At 42.8% G+C, this 12,593-nt stretch overlaps 2 protein-coding genes across 4 annotated transcripts in view; one reads left to right on the forward strand and one right to left on the reverse strand.

Annotated features, from left to right (window-relative positions):
* The window catches only part of pola1 (polymerase (DNA directed), alpha 1), a 66,262-nt gene extending 65,471 nt beyond the window's left edge, over positions 1-791 (reverse strand). For both annotated transcript variants that reach the window (XM_026179415.2, XM_026179414.2), the window contains exons 1-2: positions 632-791; positions 70-197 (exon numbers count right to left, since the gene is read on the reverse strand). In XM_026179415.2, the coding sequence (XP_026035200.2) occupies positions 70-197; positions 632-680 (177 nt within the window). In that variant the 5' untranslated portion in view covers positions 681-791. The remainder of the gene's footprint in view (positions 1-69; positions 198-631) is intronic.
* Positions 792-1,775: 984 nt separating this feature from the next.
* On the forward strand, positions 1,776-12,528 carry pcyt1ba (phosphate cytidylyltransferase 1B, choline a). Of its 2 annotated transcripts, none has more exons than XM_026179420.2 (8): positions 1,776-1,967; positions 7,075-7,174; positions 8,513-8,629; positions 8,734-8,885; positions 9,745-9,823; positions 9,907-10,049; positions 10,327-10,515; positions 10,836-12,528. In XM_026179420.2, exons 1-8 carry the CDS (start codon positions 1,887-1,889, stop codon positions 11,058-11,060), a joined length of 1,086 nt encoding a protein of 361 aa, XP_026035205.1. In that variant the 5' UTR covers positions 1,776-1,886; the 3' UTR covers positions 11,061-12,528. The 2 variants fall into 2 exon arrangements, with proteins under 2 accessions (XP_026035205.1, XP_026035206.1); XM_026179421.2 differs by lacking the exon at positions 1,776-1,967 and adding an exon at positions 2,991-3,176.
* Positions 12,529-12,593: the final 65 nt, after the last annotated feature.

A 12,593-nucleotide genomic window follows, 5' to 3' on the forward strand; every position in this document is an offset into this window, starting at 1 on the left:
TTTGATGCAATTTAACACATTCTTCACACACCTTAAACCAGGAACCAGTGATATGGCTGCCTTTCATACCTCATACTTGATCTTCTCTCCCATCTTAGCCTTTTTGAGCTGTTCCAGTGCGGACTTCCTCCCCACCTTCTCCCGTTTCTCCCGTCTGGAGCGAGTCTTCGCCAAACCACAGGCTTCACTTCCATCGTCTGAGGGTCAAGACAACGCAATATGAGGAAGGGCCATTTGACTCGTTTCTTCAAACATATAATACACACATGCCAGATCGACCTGACCCCTGTTTCTTTTACCATTCAATTTAAACGTCTGCAGACTTACTGGTGGTCATTATATAGATTTTTGTCGTTCTCGAAGCGCCACAGAAGTTAACAGACCTTTGCATCAACGCTCTTCTGGTAGCTACCTTCATGTCCTCCTGCTTGAACCTTAATAATACCCCTTTTACAGTGGAAAACGCTGGCAAGCAGACAACGGTGGGCACTTTGGGTGTTAATGAGCGAAGCCTGATAGCAGGCGTATTAACATAATCTGAACTAGCTAACGTGTCAGCTAGCTTCTTCGCTTTGCCACCGCAATGTCGCCAAAAGTCAACAAAAACAGAAGTGCGAGGTCCAAAACTCACCGCCGTCCGGAGCGTCCATGTCTTTCTCAGGGTTTGACACTGGAGCCATGGGGAGAAGTGGGGGTTTTGTCTTATTTATTCGTACGGTTATGGCAGGTCAACACAACAACAGAACAGCTCGCGCCAAATCGTCTTCCCGGGGAAAGTCATATGTCGGAAGTGACGACAGAGCGCCCAACCAATAAACTGGCACGCTATCTCACCTCTGTCCGCAAGGTGGCAGTGTTGTACAATCCCTACGGGCTGCGCCCTATCTTCTCCCCTTTTTACCTGATTACATTTATCTGGCAGGTAAGTGTGTGTGATTACTGAGGTCTGGCGCGATGTGGCAAACAGAGCATGCGCTGAAAATATATTCACAATTTCGACCGTTTTCAGAATTTACACAGAAACCACGTTTATGTAACTTAAAGAAGTTTAAAATGCAAATCAGAGAAAGTTTCTGAGCAAAAAATTTGTCAAAAGTGGTCTCAAAAAGTCAATTTATATGATATTAGCCTAAATATTGTATGAGGTTCAAACGAGTTTATAGTGACTTTTTATTTCTTTTTATTTAATAAAATTGCATCGCAATTTGACTAAAAGAAACAAAACAAGAACAATATAAATTTATAAAACAAAAAACTTTTAAACCATTCTATAAATCTGGGGATTTTTAGAACTGGGGCCATTATTTTGCCCTGTTTTTCAAAGCCTGGCTACCCCAGTGAAGCTGGTTTCCACAGCAACCAAACCGGTCCATGGAGAGGACAATAGATTCCTGTCCCAGATTGGGGCCACAGAGACACAGTGCGTCCAATAATGAGAACACAAAGCGTGTTTTGTCCTTCATTCACACAGCTTATTTTGGCTTTCTATACATTAAAAGACAGTGATTACTCCGCCAGGTTCCGGAGGACTGCACGGTACACTCCAGGTTAGAAACGCTCTTTGTAGTATTCATCTTATTTTTGTCTTTACAACATTACGCTTTTTCCACTTGTTCTCATTAGGGTAAGAAGTTGCAGATTGCATGAATTAGGCCGTTTGCTGAGGTACAAATCTGAGGAAGTCTACCGTAAGCTCTGCTATATCGACTATGGCCCACAGTTGTCGCTGCTCATCAGCGCTGAGCAGCTGATGCGTCCTTTGGTCAGAGTAGACAAACAGCTTGCTGTTGCTCTGCTGCACTTTTGCCGCTGCGCAGCTCACTCACTTTATAAAGAGCAAAGCAGAGAAAAAGTGAGTCTGATTGTGATATTTTGTTTGTTCCGCCATGGTGAAACAACGACGCGTCAGAGCGCATTCCTCTTGCGCACCTGTCGCGCCTTTTTGTCGCAGAAGAGGATCTCTAAAGGTAAGACATCCCTATATAGACATTAAAATAATTGTTCCTTTATGCGCAATTTATATGCCTATTCCATTTGTTGACTTTTTTTCTTCTTCTTTTTGGTGAGGATTTGCGGGGGTAAGTTTTGCCCGTTAGCTTGGAGGGTAAACTTTTGTGAGTGGTCGGAATCTAACCCTAAAGAAAATGCTCCAAATATTAAAATACGACGGTCATATTACAGTCAAATGCACTGCTGTACTTTATAGGTGCTTGGTCTACCTTAAGTTATGCAATGAGGGATACTAAACTAGTCAGCACAGTTTTTTTTAGCTTCTTCTTTCCCACAATCGTGTTTGTTTACAAATCTCACACAAAGATAAGCACATACACTAGACACGTGAAAACCCACATACATCTATTTAAATCAGTGTTTGGCGGATAACGGTGCCACTCAGTGCCATTTTTCACTGATGGTGCTATGGCCTGCTCAACCAATCTTCACCGGGTATACTGGCGGTCCTCTCTCATTGGCTACCTCATGGAGCTCTCTCTCCTCTTTTCCGTCGCCATGGAGAAAGCTCCTCAGCGCGCAGAGATCGTTTACGCAGACACAGATTCACTCGCGGCTCGTGAAAAGATGCCAGTGTGATCTCTTAATTCATCTCCTCACTGTTTTGGGTTGAATCTGTGCTCATTTGTTAGTACACAGTAATAAACAGACAGGTCGTGCCAAATATGTTTTCCCATGTGAGGATTTCAACATAGAGTCAAGCAATCAAAAGAAGAGTGCTCTGGTGTTTCCCCGTATACCCTAAAGGGGCACCCCTGAGCAGACAGGGTTAAAAGCCTTTTAACTCGGAGAAGTGTTTTATGTTAAAGCTTTAATATGGCGCAAGACTAACGGGAATATAACTGTGTTTTAACAGACGGCGCTTGGCGCTTTTTAAATTGCTATTAAAACGCGGAAGGCAGATTTTTTTATTCCAAAAAATAGTCAGAGTGAGGCCTCTGCCATGAGTCTGCGTCTCTGCAGCAGAGAGGATCAGATGAGGAGGAGAGGACAGACAGAGAGGCAGAGCGGAGAGTGGGCGGGGGAACAGAGGAAGGAGACAGAGTGGTGAGGAGAGGCATCGTTTCACTGATGCTGAGTCACATATCAGAGGGACCACAGCTGCATCCCATGAGTCTTTGGGAATAATGGAGGAGCTTGAACACACCTGCCCTCATCCCCGAACGGTAGGGCATCCGCGCCTGTGTGCGTTTTCTCGTCTTCCATTGCGCACAGAGTGTGTGTGACAGAGAGGGAGACAAAGGGTCCTGTTATGAAACAGATCCCCTCAGCATGTGGCTGTGGGATATGCTTAGAGTGCTGAGTGGACAGTGTGTGTGTGGGTGTTAATGAGTGTGTTGCCAAAAGAAGGAAGGGGTCCGTACGGTAGCCAACATAGCATGAACGTCCTGCTGAGGGCGAAAATGCTGCAGCGAGGATTACAGAGCCTCCTAGTTTAGGATACTCTTTCTTATCTCTTTTGATGATTGCTCACCCTGGTGTGATTTCTGGCTTTAATGCTCCTAAAAACTCTCCATTTTGCCTTTTCCTCACCTCTGTCTCCACTCCATCAAGCCATTTTTTCTTCTTGAGAGCCAATCTCATTGTTAGTCTCATGTCCCATGTCCCTGTGGCTCTCTCTTTCCCCCCAGCCTTAATCCTTCTTATGCCAGATGTTCTTTGCTTGTGCCAGAGTGGGCATTACTGAGCGCCTGCTCTGATAGGTCAGGTGCCTGTACCTCTGGTCACTTGGTTTTCAGTCTTTACCATCTGCTGTGTTCAGATGGTGGAGCTCTGTTCTTCCTGGGCCATAGGTGAATCACAGGTGATGAGGTTGCTCCTCCAGTTCTGTTGCAGCCCTGATTTAACTCTAATGTCCTTGAATTGGAAATTGGTGGGTCAGTTTATGACAGGTAGGATTGTTTAACATGACGAACAGCAAAATGTTCATTAGGGTAAGATTGTGCATGCAGGTTGGTCCTCTTTTGCTTTATCTTAAAAAAAATTGCAATCTAGTACAGAAAGAGCACATTGTGATAAACCTTTTAAACTTAATGCTTTCTGGATCATAGTGCATATTAGGAGTTATGCATGTATTCACTTTTAAGCTCTAATAAACACTTTTAACCAACACCTCCTGGCTGTAGTGTTGTCTGTAAGTGCAGTGGAATGAGGAAGTATAGGAAAGCATTTAAAGGAAGAGGTTAGCAAAGCAAAAGTTAGATTGTCAGATTGATGAAGACAGTAGGCAGGACTACTGGGAGGCTATGTGTAGATAATAGAAGAGGCAAAGGAAAAGGCTTGTAGTGAGTTCTATGTGAGGCTGGACACTAAGGAAGGAAAAGGACTTGTATTGATTGGCTAAGCAGAGAGATCAAGCTGGAAAGGATGTGCAGCAGGTTAGGAAGCTCAAGGATAGAGATGGAAAGGTACTTATGAGTGAAGGGATGATAAAGGATGGAAAAAGTACTTTGAGGGGCTAGTCCACACTGTGATTTAATGTATTACCTGCGTAAATTCATTCATATTGTGCCAAAATGTCCAAGGAAAACTTTAGTTTTTGTTGACACAGTATGTATTGGAAACCTTTCCTTCTTTCCTTAAACTCAATGTAATCATTTGATGAAGCTCACATAATACAGAAATTCAATTCAGCTCAGTTTTATTTGTATAGCACCAAATCACAACAACAGTCGCCTCAAGATGCTTTATATTGTAATGTAAAGAGCCTACAATAATACAGAGAAAACCCAACAATCAGATGACCCTCTATGAGGAAGCACTTGGTGGCAGTGGGAAGGAAAAACGTATATTTAACAGGAAGAAACCTCTGGCAGAACCACGCACAGGGAGGGGCCGGTTGGTGGTGAGGGGAGGAAGACAGGACAAAAGAAATGACCACAAAGCACAGCTGTTGCACATAGGCAGGCTATACTGTGCAGCTTATACATGTGCAATTTGAACTCCTTTTTGGGAAAACAAATATTCATCTATGATCCAGCCATGTGCATTTCCAAAGTTAGAGAAGTACAAGCATGCATTCATGTGGCACAAAGGTGGCAAAATTACTTACTTATCTCTAATACTGAGACAGGACCAGTCAGGATCTAACTGTCTACTGTTTGCCTTCGATACTTGTTTTGAGTTCTTTACTTAATGTGTTTAAGTTCGAGGTTCTGTTTGTTTCTTTTATAATTCTAGGATATTACAAGTCTTAGTTGTGGTGGTGTTAAGTGTGTAGCTGTTTTATTTTATTTTATTATCTTAGAGCAGGGGTAGGCAACTCACCTGAATCAAATGCTTAGTTCATTACCAGGCCTTTGGAGAACTTCAAGACATGTTGAGGAGGTAATTTAGCCATTAAATCAGTTGTGTTGAATCAAGGATACATCTAAAACCTGCAGGACACCGGCACTCGAGGCCTGGAGTTGCTTACCTCTGTCTTAGAGTTTTTAATAGAAGTTGTTTTGGTTCTATTATTGGTTTATTAGCACATTTCTGGTGTTTCTTTTTGTGCTTCTCTCTGTTGCATTTCTGTGTTTATGCCTTGGTCCCTCTCCGCTCCCTTCTCTCTGTCATCTTGCTAAGTGTTACTGTTGGTATCTCTCAGCCTCTTTAAATCATTACCGGCTTTTACTTTGAAAATTGTTTTCTTTTGTTTTGCTTCCTGTCTGCCTTCCCTAATGATTTTTACCTGTTGCTGACTGTGTTCCCCTGTGTGCCTCTCCCCCTGTTTCTCATTATTTGTCAGTTTTCTGTCTTTCTTTCATCTTTTATCACATCATCTGTTTGCTTATTTTAGTTTCTTGTGTTTTGAACTTGGATAGCTGCCACTAAAGCTTGCTTTTGCAGTTCATGAACTCTCTCCTGCAGTCTGTCTTTGGTTCCACCTTTCTGGTCACTATCAGTCAGCAGGGATAAATGTTGACATTTTGAGTCAGGTGTCTCAAAATGTCATCTTACTGACTTCTAAGCAATCAAAGTTTTGAGATACCTAACTGGAAATTTTGACCAATGCATTAAGTGGCACAAGAGTTTATAAGCTGTCTGTTAAAGGGTATAGTGAGAAAGGTTCATAAGGATACCGAGGTGGGTCTTGATTTGTTACTCAAATTCGAGGTTGGTAATAAAAATTCAGTAAACAATAGCGGCATATTTCTTTTTTGATTTATGGCAGTGAGGTACTGTTTTAAGGTCAATATAAAATATTTGGCATCATTTTCCCCTTCATTATAATGGACTACTGATGCATACATATATGCAAATAGAATCTGCCCTCTAGCTCTGTGTTTTCTTTTAAAAAAAAATCTATTTACCTTTTTAAAACCCCCTCCGACTCACCTTCTCTGTGTCACGTTTACTGGTTTGTCTCCATGCCAGGCCGGTTGCTGCTCCTGGAGGATACATGTTGACGTCAGGTGCCTGTTTATTCCAAAGAGGCTGAATCTGTCTCCATCCTTTCTTCCTCCTCTCACACTCCCACGGCTTTCTGTTCTGTGCTGACTCCAGGTCCCTTTTATCTGTGTGAATGAGATTCAGCGTTTCTCCTGCAGTTAACAGATGGCACGAAAAGACACATTTTCAGGCGTGCTGCAACACTTTAACCTTGATGTAGCTTTGACACACGCTAACAGGCACCCATATCTCACCTGTGCTTCCTTTCCTAGTGATAACTCTCCTCACCTTGTTGAGTTTGCTGCACAAGTGCTCTTCTTGTTTTGCATTTTTCCTGGGAGGTTTTTGAATCAGTAGCTCTACTCTTTATCTATCTGTGCCGTCATGTCAATGCACACACAGGTTTGCGAAAAGGTAAATGTCTGCCCGCACACACCGACTGATCGATAACACTGAGTGCAGCGCTGTCTGTTTCATGCGCTGCTGTCCCAATAGAGCGCAGACATCAGCTATGATCAATAACTTAATGGAGGTTACAGTAAGTGGGGAAGGGCGTGAAAAAGGAGGCATGCTGTGCATAGCTGAAGTGATAGATGAGTGTGTTTCTCTGCAATGCTTTTGGATGCTGAAGTAACTATCATCAGTCTCCCTCGTTCATTCTCTGTTTAACCTGGTCACTCTCTGTCCCAGACTCTCACGGAGCCTGCCATCTTTGCCAATGAGACCAGCTGTGACTGTCGCGCGCCTCATGAGAAGCTCACCATTGCTCAGGCCTGCAAAGGCACCCCAGGTAGACCTCCTGCTGTTTGGTATCCTCCTGTCTTGCGCACAGTCTTCTCCCAGCTTTGATGTTTTCCATTTACAGCATTCATCTGCAACATCTCCTACTGCACTACTCTATCACAATCACTTCTTTTTCTACTACTACTACCACCACTGCTACAGCTCCTATTGCTCTTGCAACTAATGGTTCTGTTCCAAGTGTTTGTACTATGAACTCTCAGAGCAGCTACTACACTCTTACCCCTGATGTCATTACCACCACTAGTTCTGTGCTAACTCCTTCCACTAAATGTGTTGTTGTCTGCTGTTGCCATTTTTACAGCTGCCACTTCCCATGTATTCTTGTACTTGCACTGCTACATTAATTATAGTATGTGAGATAATAGCATGTGTTTTTACAAGATAATTGGACTGAAATGGGCAAGTCATTACTGGTCCTTTTCATGTCACCACCACTGCTGGGGACGACTGAACTTGTAATTAATGTAGGGGTTTAACTACATATTGCAGTAACTTGCTGGCAGTTCAACTACACTCATTACTTCCACAAAAGAGTCTCTTTCTTTCTTTTGTCTTTGTCTTTCTGTCTGTTAGCATGTTATTTAAAAAGGTATGGCTATAAACTGCTCAAACAAATTATTGTAACGCTTTGAAAACACATTAGAAAAAATCATGCTGGATATCTACATTGATGTGGACTGTGTAATGGTTTAGGAATGAAAGCAGGAGGCTAGTCAATTTTGCTGAAGTTTAATTGCACCAACTCACTATGGTACTCAGTAGCTTGTACTCACACCAGTGGCCTGCTGGAGGTCATTTCTTTGGGTCAGTGCTCATCCTGTTCCTTCTGCACTAAGGAGCAGATACCGAGCCCTGTCCAGCTCTTCTAGAATAACTGTCTGTCTCCTGGTATCTCCTGCGTGCTATTGAGGCCGTGCTGGGAGACACCAAACCTTCTGACAATGGCACCCACTGATGTGCAATCCTGGAGGAGTTGGACAACCTGTGCAACCGCTGTTGGGTCCAGGTGTTGGCTCATGCTACCAGCAGTGATGCTGACCCTAGTCGAATCCAAAGCTGGTGAAAAACAGTCAGAAAACAATAAAGAGGAAAAAAATCCTTTGACTCCAAAAGCACTGCCAATTTGATCATGCTTGGAAACATTTAAAAATGTTTAAATGAGCCTCTGTGGCTCCAGATGAAGCTGTGCAAAAGTACTGTAAGTATTCTCTGTTTCTGTGTTTGACTCGAGGCTATATCCACTGTTACTCTAACAGCACACCACTTCACTTATGCTTACCTGTTCCCGTGATGTTGTACTGTTTTTGTGTTTCTGTATTTTCAGTGGACCGGCCAGTCAGAGTCTACGCAGATGGCATCTTTGACCTATTCCACTCTGGACACGCTCGTGCTCTCATGCAGGCCAAGAATCTCTTTCCAAACACCTACCTCATAGTAGGAGGTAAGACAGACCACACTGGTACGGTTTCACCTGTCCAGATTTGTTATTTAATCACCACACCTCACACGAGTTTTATGTATGTCGCTGCTGTGCTCTTAAAACAGTGTGCAGTGATGAACTAACCCACAAGTACAAGGGCTTCACGGTCATGACGGAGCACGAACGTTACGAGGCGCTGAGACACTGCCGCTATGTCGATGAGGTCTTGAGAGATGCACCCTGGACTCTCACGCCTGAGTTCCTTGAGAAACACAAGGTGTGTGTGTGTGTGTGTGTGTGTGTGTGTGTGTGTGTGTGTGTGTGTGTGTGGGAGGCGGGGGTTTGAACTATATAAGCTTTAAAGTGGATGAAATATTTTGTTCACTAATCGGCTAAGTTTTGAGACACTTGTTGCTCAAAATTAGGATCTTGACAGTTCCTTGGGCTTTAAAGTTTGTGGTTTCAGGGTGAAGTTACCTGAAAGAAACTTACCTGCTCACATTCAGTCAATGGTGCAGGCAGTGTTAGCAATTAAGTTTATTTTAGTTTAGTTTTGCTATTAAATTCAATTATATTTCACTCAGATCTAGTCTAATCTAGTTTAGCTCCTTTAATGCTGCTGTGCTTTGATATACAGGTAGAGCTGGTCATTCACTTATCAGAAGATCAGTAGTTTGATCCCCAGGGAGCAAATACTGAACCCCAACTCCCCATCAGTGCATCTGTCAGAGTGTACGAATGAAATGCTTAGAGGAAGAGAACAAACGCGCTATGTGAATGTGTGTAAACGGGTGAATGAAGCTCGAGTGCTTCGAGTAGAAGTATTAGTAAATTTACTATATGTATTGCACACATCCACTTATACAAACCTGTCACCTGTGACCTAATACCTGTAGCTAGTGAGTAAAGTATTTGAGGAGGATGCTATGCTGTGAGTAAGGAAATTTTCTTTACTATTTAGGAGACCTCTAATGATGAGACGCTTGTGACTATCACCCTGAAATTCTGTGTGCAATGATGTGTTCATAACCATGCCATGTCTAACTTTAAGCATGCATATTTTGCCCTTGAAAGACCTCTGCTGCACGTTCACTTTTGTGTGTGCCAACAGTGCGTGTCCTTTGATTGTTCCTCAGATCGATTTTGTGGCTCATGATGATATTCCATACTCCTCAGCAGGAAGTGAGGACGTTTACAAACACATCAAGGAGGCAGGTCAGTGTCTGATGATTAAAAGGACATAAAATAACTGTGTTTTCCACCATAAAACATACCTGCTGTGTGTGTGTGTATATTAGGGATGTTTGTACCCACGCAACGCACAGAAGGAATCTCCACCTCTGACCTGATTACGAGAATTGTCAGAGACTATGACGTCTACGCCCGACGCAACCTTCAACGTGGCTACACGGCCAAGGAGCTTAATGTCAGCTACATCAATGTGAGAACATTTTACTGCACTGTGTTGTATTTCTAAACATCAGCTTAGCACAGATTAATGTGAAAAAAAGCTGATTTTCTTCTTTTGAGAAAGTAACAGGTCTTTGGATATTGTGCATCACAGTTGTATGGAGCTTAATTTGCGATGTGACTACAAAGCTGCGGTGTTGAAAACTGACCTCAGACATATGCTTCCTATTTACAACATTCACAATTTTTGATTTAGGTTCTGGTTCTCCAAAAACGTGGCAATTATCCGCAATATTTTGTGCCTTCAGGAGAAGAAGTACCGGCTACAGAACCAAGTGGATCGGATGAAGGAGAAAGTTCGCACAGTTGAGGAAAAGAGCAAGCATTTTGTTTACCGCGTGGAGGAGAAGAGTCACGACCTGATTCAGAAATGGGAAGAAAAATCCAGAGAATTCATCGGAAACTTCCTAGAATTATTTGGACCTGATGGGACATGGGTAAGTAACTATGCAATGCAATGTCAACGCTTACTAAATATAGAAAAAACTTTAAAATACTTAATATCGTTTGGTCACTGGAATGTCTTTGACACATTTTCAAGTTTTATTCCCTGTCGCTTGTACTTTGATGTGATAACAAGTCCAGTGTGGTTGGGCCCAGTCTGTGGCGCCGCTGCAGGGGAGGCGTGATGAGCCGATGCAGCTCTGGTGTGTCAGCCTCCCCTGCAGCGGCGCCACAGAGCGCGCCCCGTCACATTCAGTTTTCTCAGGTGATCTGATTTCCTAACATTTCAATCTTCTTTCCCCTCTCTGTGCAGAAACAAGTGTTTCAGGAGCGCAGTGGTCGAATGCTCTCCTACGCTCTGTCTCCCAGAGAGTCGCCCAGCAATAGCCCTCCCCGCGAACTTTCCCCCCTGCGCTCACCCTCTCCCCCGTCTCCCCCCGCCCGCTGGCACAACGCGCGGCCCTCGCCCCCCACCTCCCCAAAAGGAGCGTCTGCCTCTATAAGCAGCATGAGCGAAGGGGATGAAGACGAGAAGTAGACGGTCACACCAACCCGCGCACGCGCACACTCACACGCAAGCACACCTCACTCACAAACACATGCACACACTCCTCCAAACACTGGCTGACAAACTGAAAAACAGTTACCCTCAAGGATGTTGCAAATATGCAATGCAGACGGTGATCATGGGGAATCTGAGCTGCAGAGCTAAGAAGCCATCACTGTCTCTGTTGTTTCTGGGCAACCAAGCAGACAGGAGGAAGAGGAAGGAAGAAGATGAGGACACAGTGTCAGATTTTGTAAGGACAGAAATCCCGTGCAGCATCTTTGACTGTCCAGCACTGATAGAGACTGTCAAACAGCTTGCTTATATATCATCAGTTTTGTTTTTTTGTCTTATTATGTGAGATTATCATTTTCTCTTCACGATGCCTAGTTTTCTTGTAACCGGTGTGATAGCTATGCGTGAGTAGGCACAGACTTACAGAAACACCTCGTCTTACATTCAGTTCTACATATCGTCTACACTGAAACTGGTTTCATTCATTTTGTGTAATTTTGTGCTAGTTAAACAGAATTTAAACGACAGACCCCTGCGAACCCTAAGAGTAGCTGAGGCGATGCTTGGATAACGCACGGCCTTTGCTGTTTTAGACCGTGTTCACAAAAACGATCACATTGAAATTCACTAATCACAAGTTACTTCTAAGATATTCATATGAAATTCTCTGCAGGAGCCCAGAAGAAGAACGTATATTGTCAAGTTTCTGAAATGCAGATGATATGTGCAAAAAATCCTAAGCAAAACCCATCAAGATACAGAAAAAAAGACATAAACACAACTTTTAAAGATCACATTTTTGGGGTTTTTTTTTGCTGATTGTAAAAGAGACACAAAATCCAATCCTTGAGGCTTCATGCAACAAATAGTTTGATGAAATAGAAAAAATAGAGCCTTTGTTTATTAACCTCTTGAATGTAAATTGCATTTTTTAGACTCCACAAAGAGGTAATGTTATCACTCTCACATCTAGCCATATAAAAGGTTGCGTCTCACCTGTTAAAGGAAGCACTTGTGGATTTTCACCATTAAAAAAAAAAGCCATGTCATTTTTTAAGTCTTTTTTCATGTTTAGCAGAGATTTCTTTGGCTCTTTGGGATCTGATGTCAGCCGTCCACAAAAACCTGACAAACTCTGACGATACTTGAAATATCTCAAAAATATTAAAGCTCAGCGGGTGAATCGTCAGGCTTGAACATAGCGCTGTTCTCGCTGCGATGATTAGAAATGTACGTTGCTCACATCTGAGCAGACCTCTCTTCCACCCCAACAACACAGTAAGTACCCTATAATGCAACGTAGAGATCTTAATGTCCTGTACGCACTACATGTTAATCTGCACTATATGAACAAAATTTGGGAATGTGTGTCTTTTTTTTATTATTTATTTTAATGTTCAAATGAATCAAAATGTGAATAAAAGAAAAAAAATGTATAACAGAATATGAAGCAGACTTTTAGACTTTTTAATTGACGCTAAAAAGTTAAAGGTCAATAGAGACTGGGGG

This window comes from Astatotilapia calliptera, chromosome 9 (assembly GCF_964374335.1).
Source record: "Astatotilapia calliptera chromosome 9, fAstCal68.1, whole genome shotgun sequence".
Classification (NCBI taxonomy): Eukaryota; Metazoa; Chordata; class Actinopteri; order Cichliformes; family Cichlidae; genus Astatotilapia; species Astatotilapia calliptera.

Bases quoted from the DNA above. Each gene is read 5' to 3' on its own strand.
- pcyt1ba (XM_026179420.2), top strand. From the start codon at position 1,887: ATGGTGAAACAACGACGCGTCAGAGCGCATTCCTCTTGCGCACCTGTC. The intron at 10,050-10,326 runs GTGAGAACATTT...TTGTGCCTTCAG, and splicing joins TTAATGTCAGCTACATCAAT to GAGAAGAAGTACCGGCTACA. The intron at 10,516-10,835 runs GTAAGTAACTAT...CTCTCTGTGCAG, and splicing joins TTGGACCTGATGGGACATGG to AAACAAGTGTTTCAGGAGCG.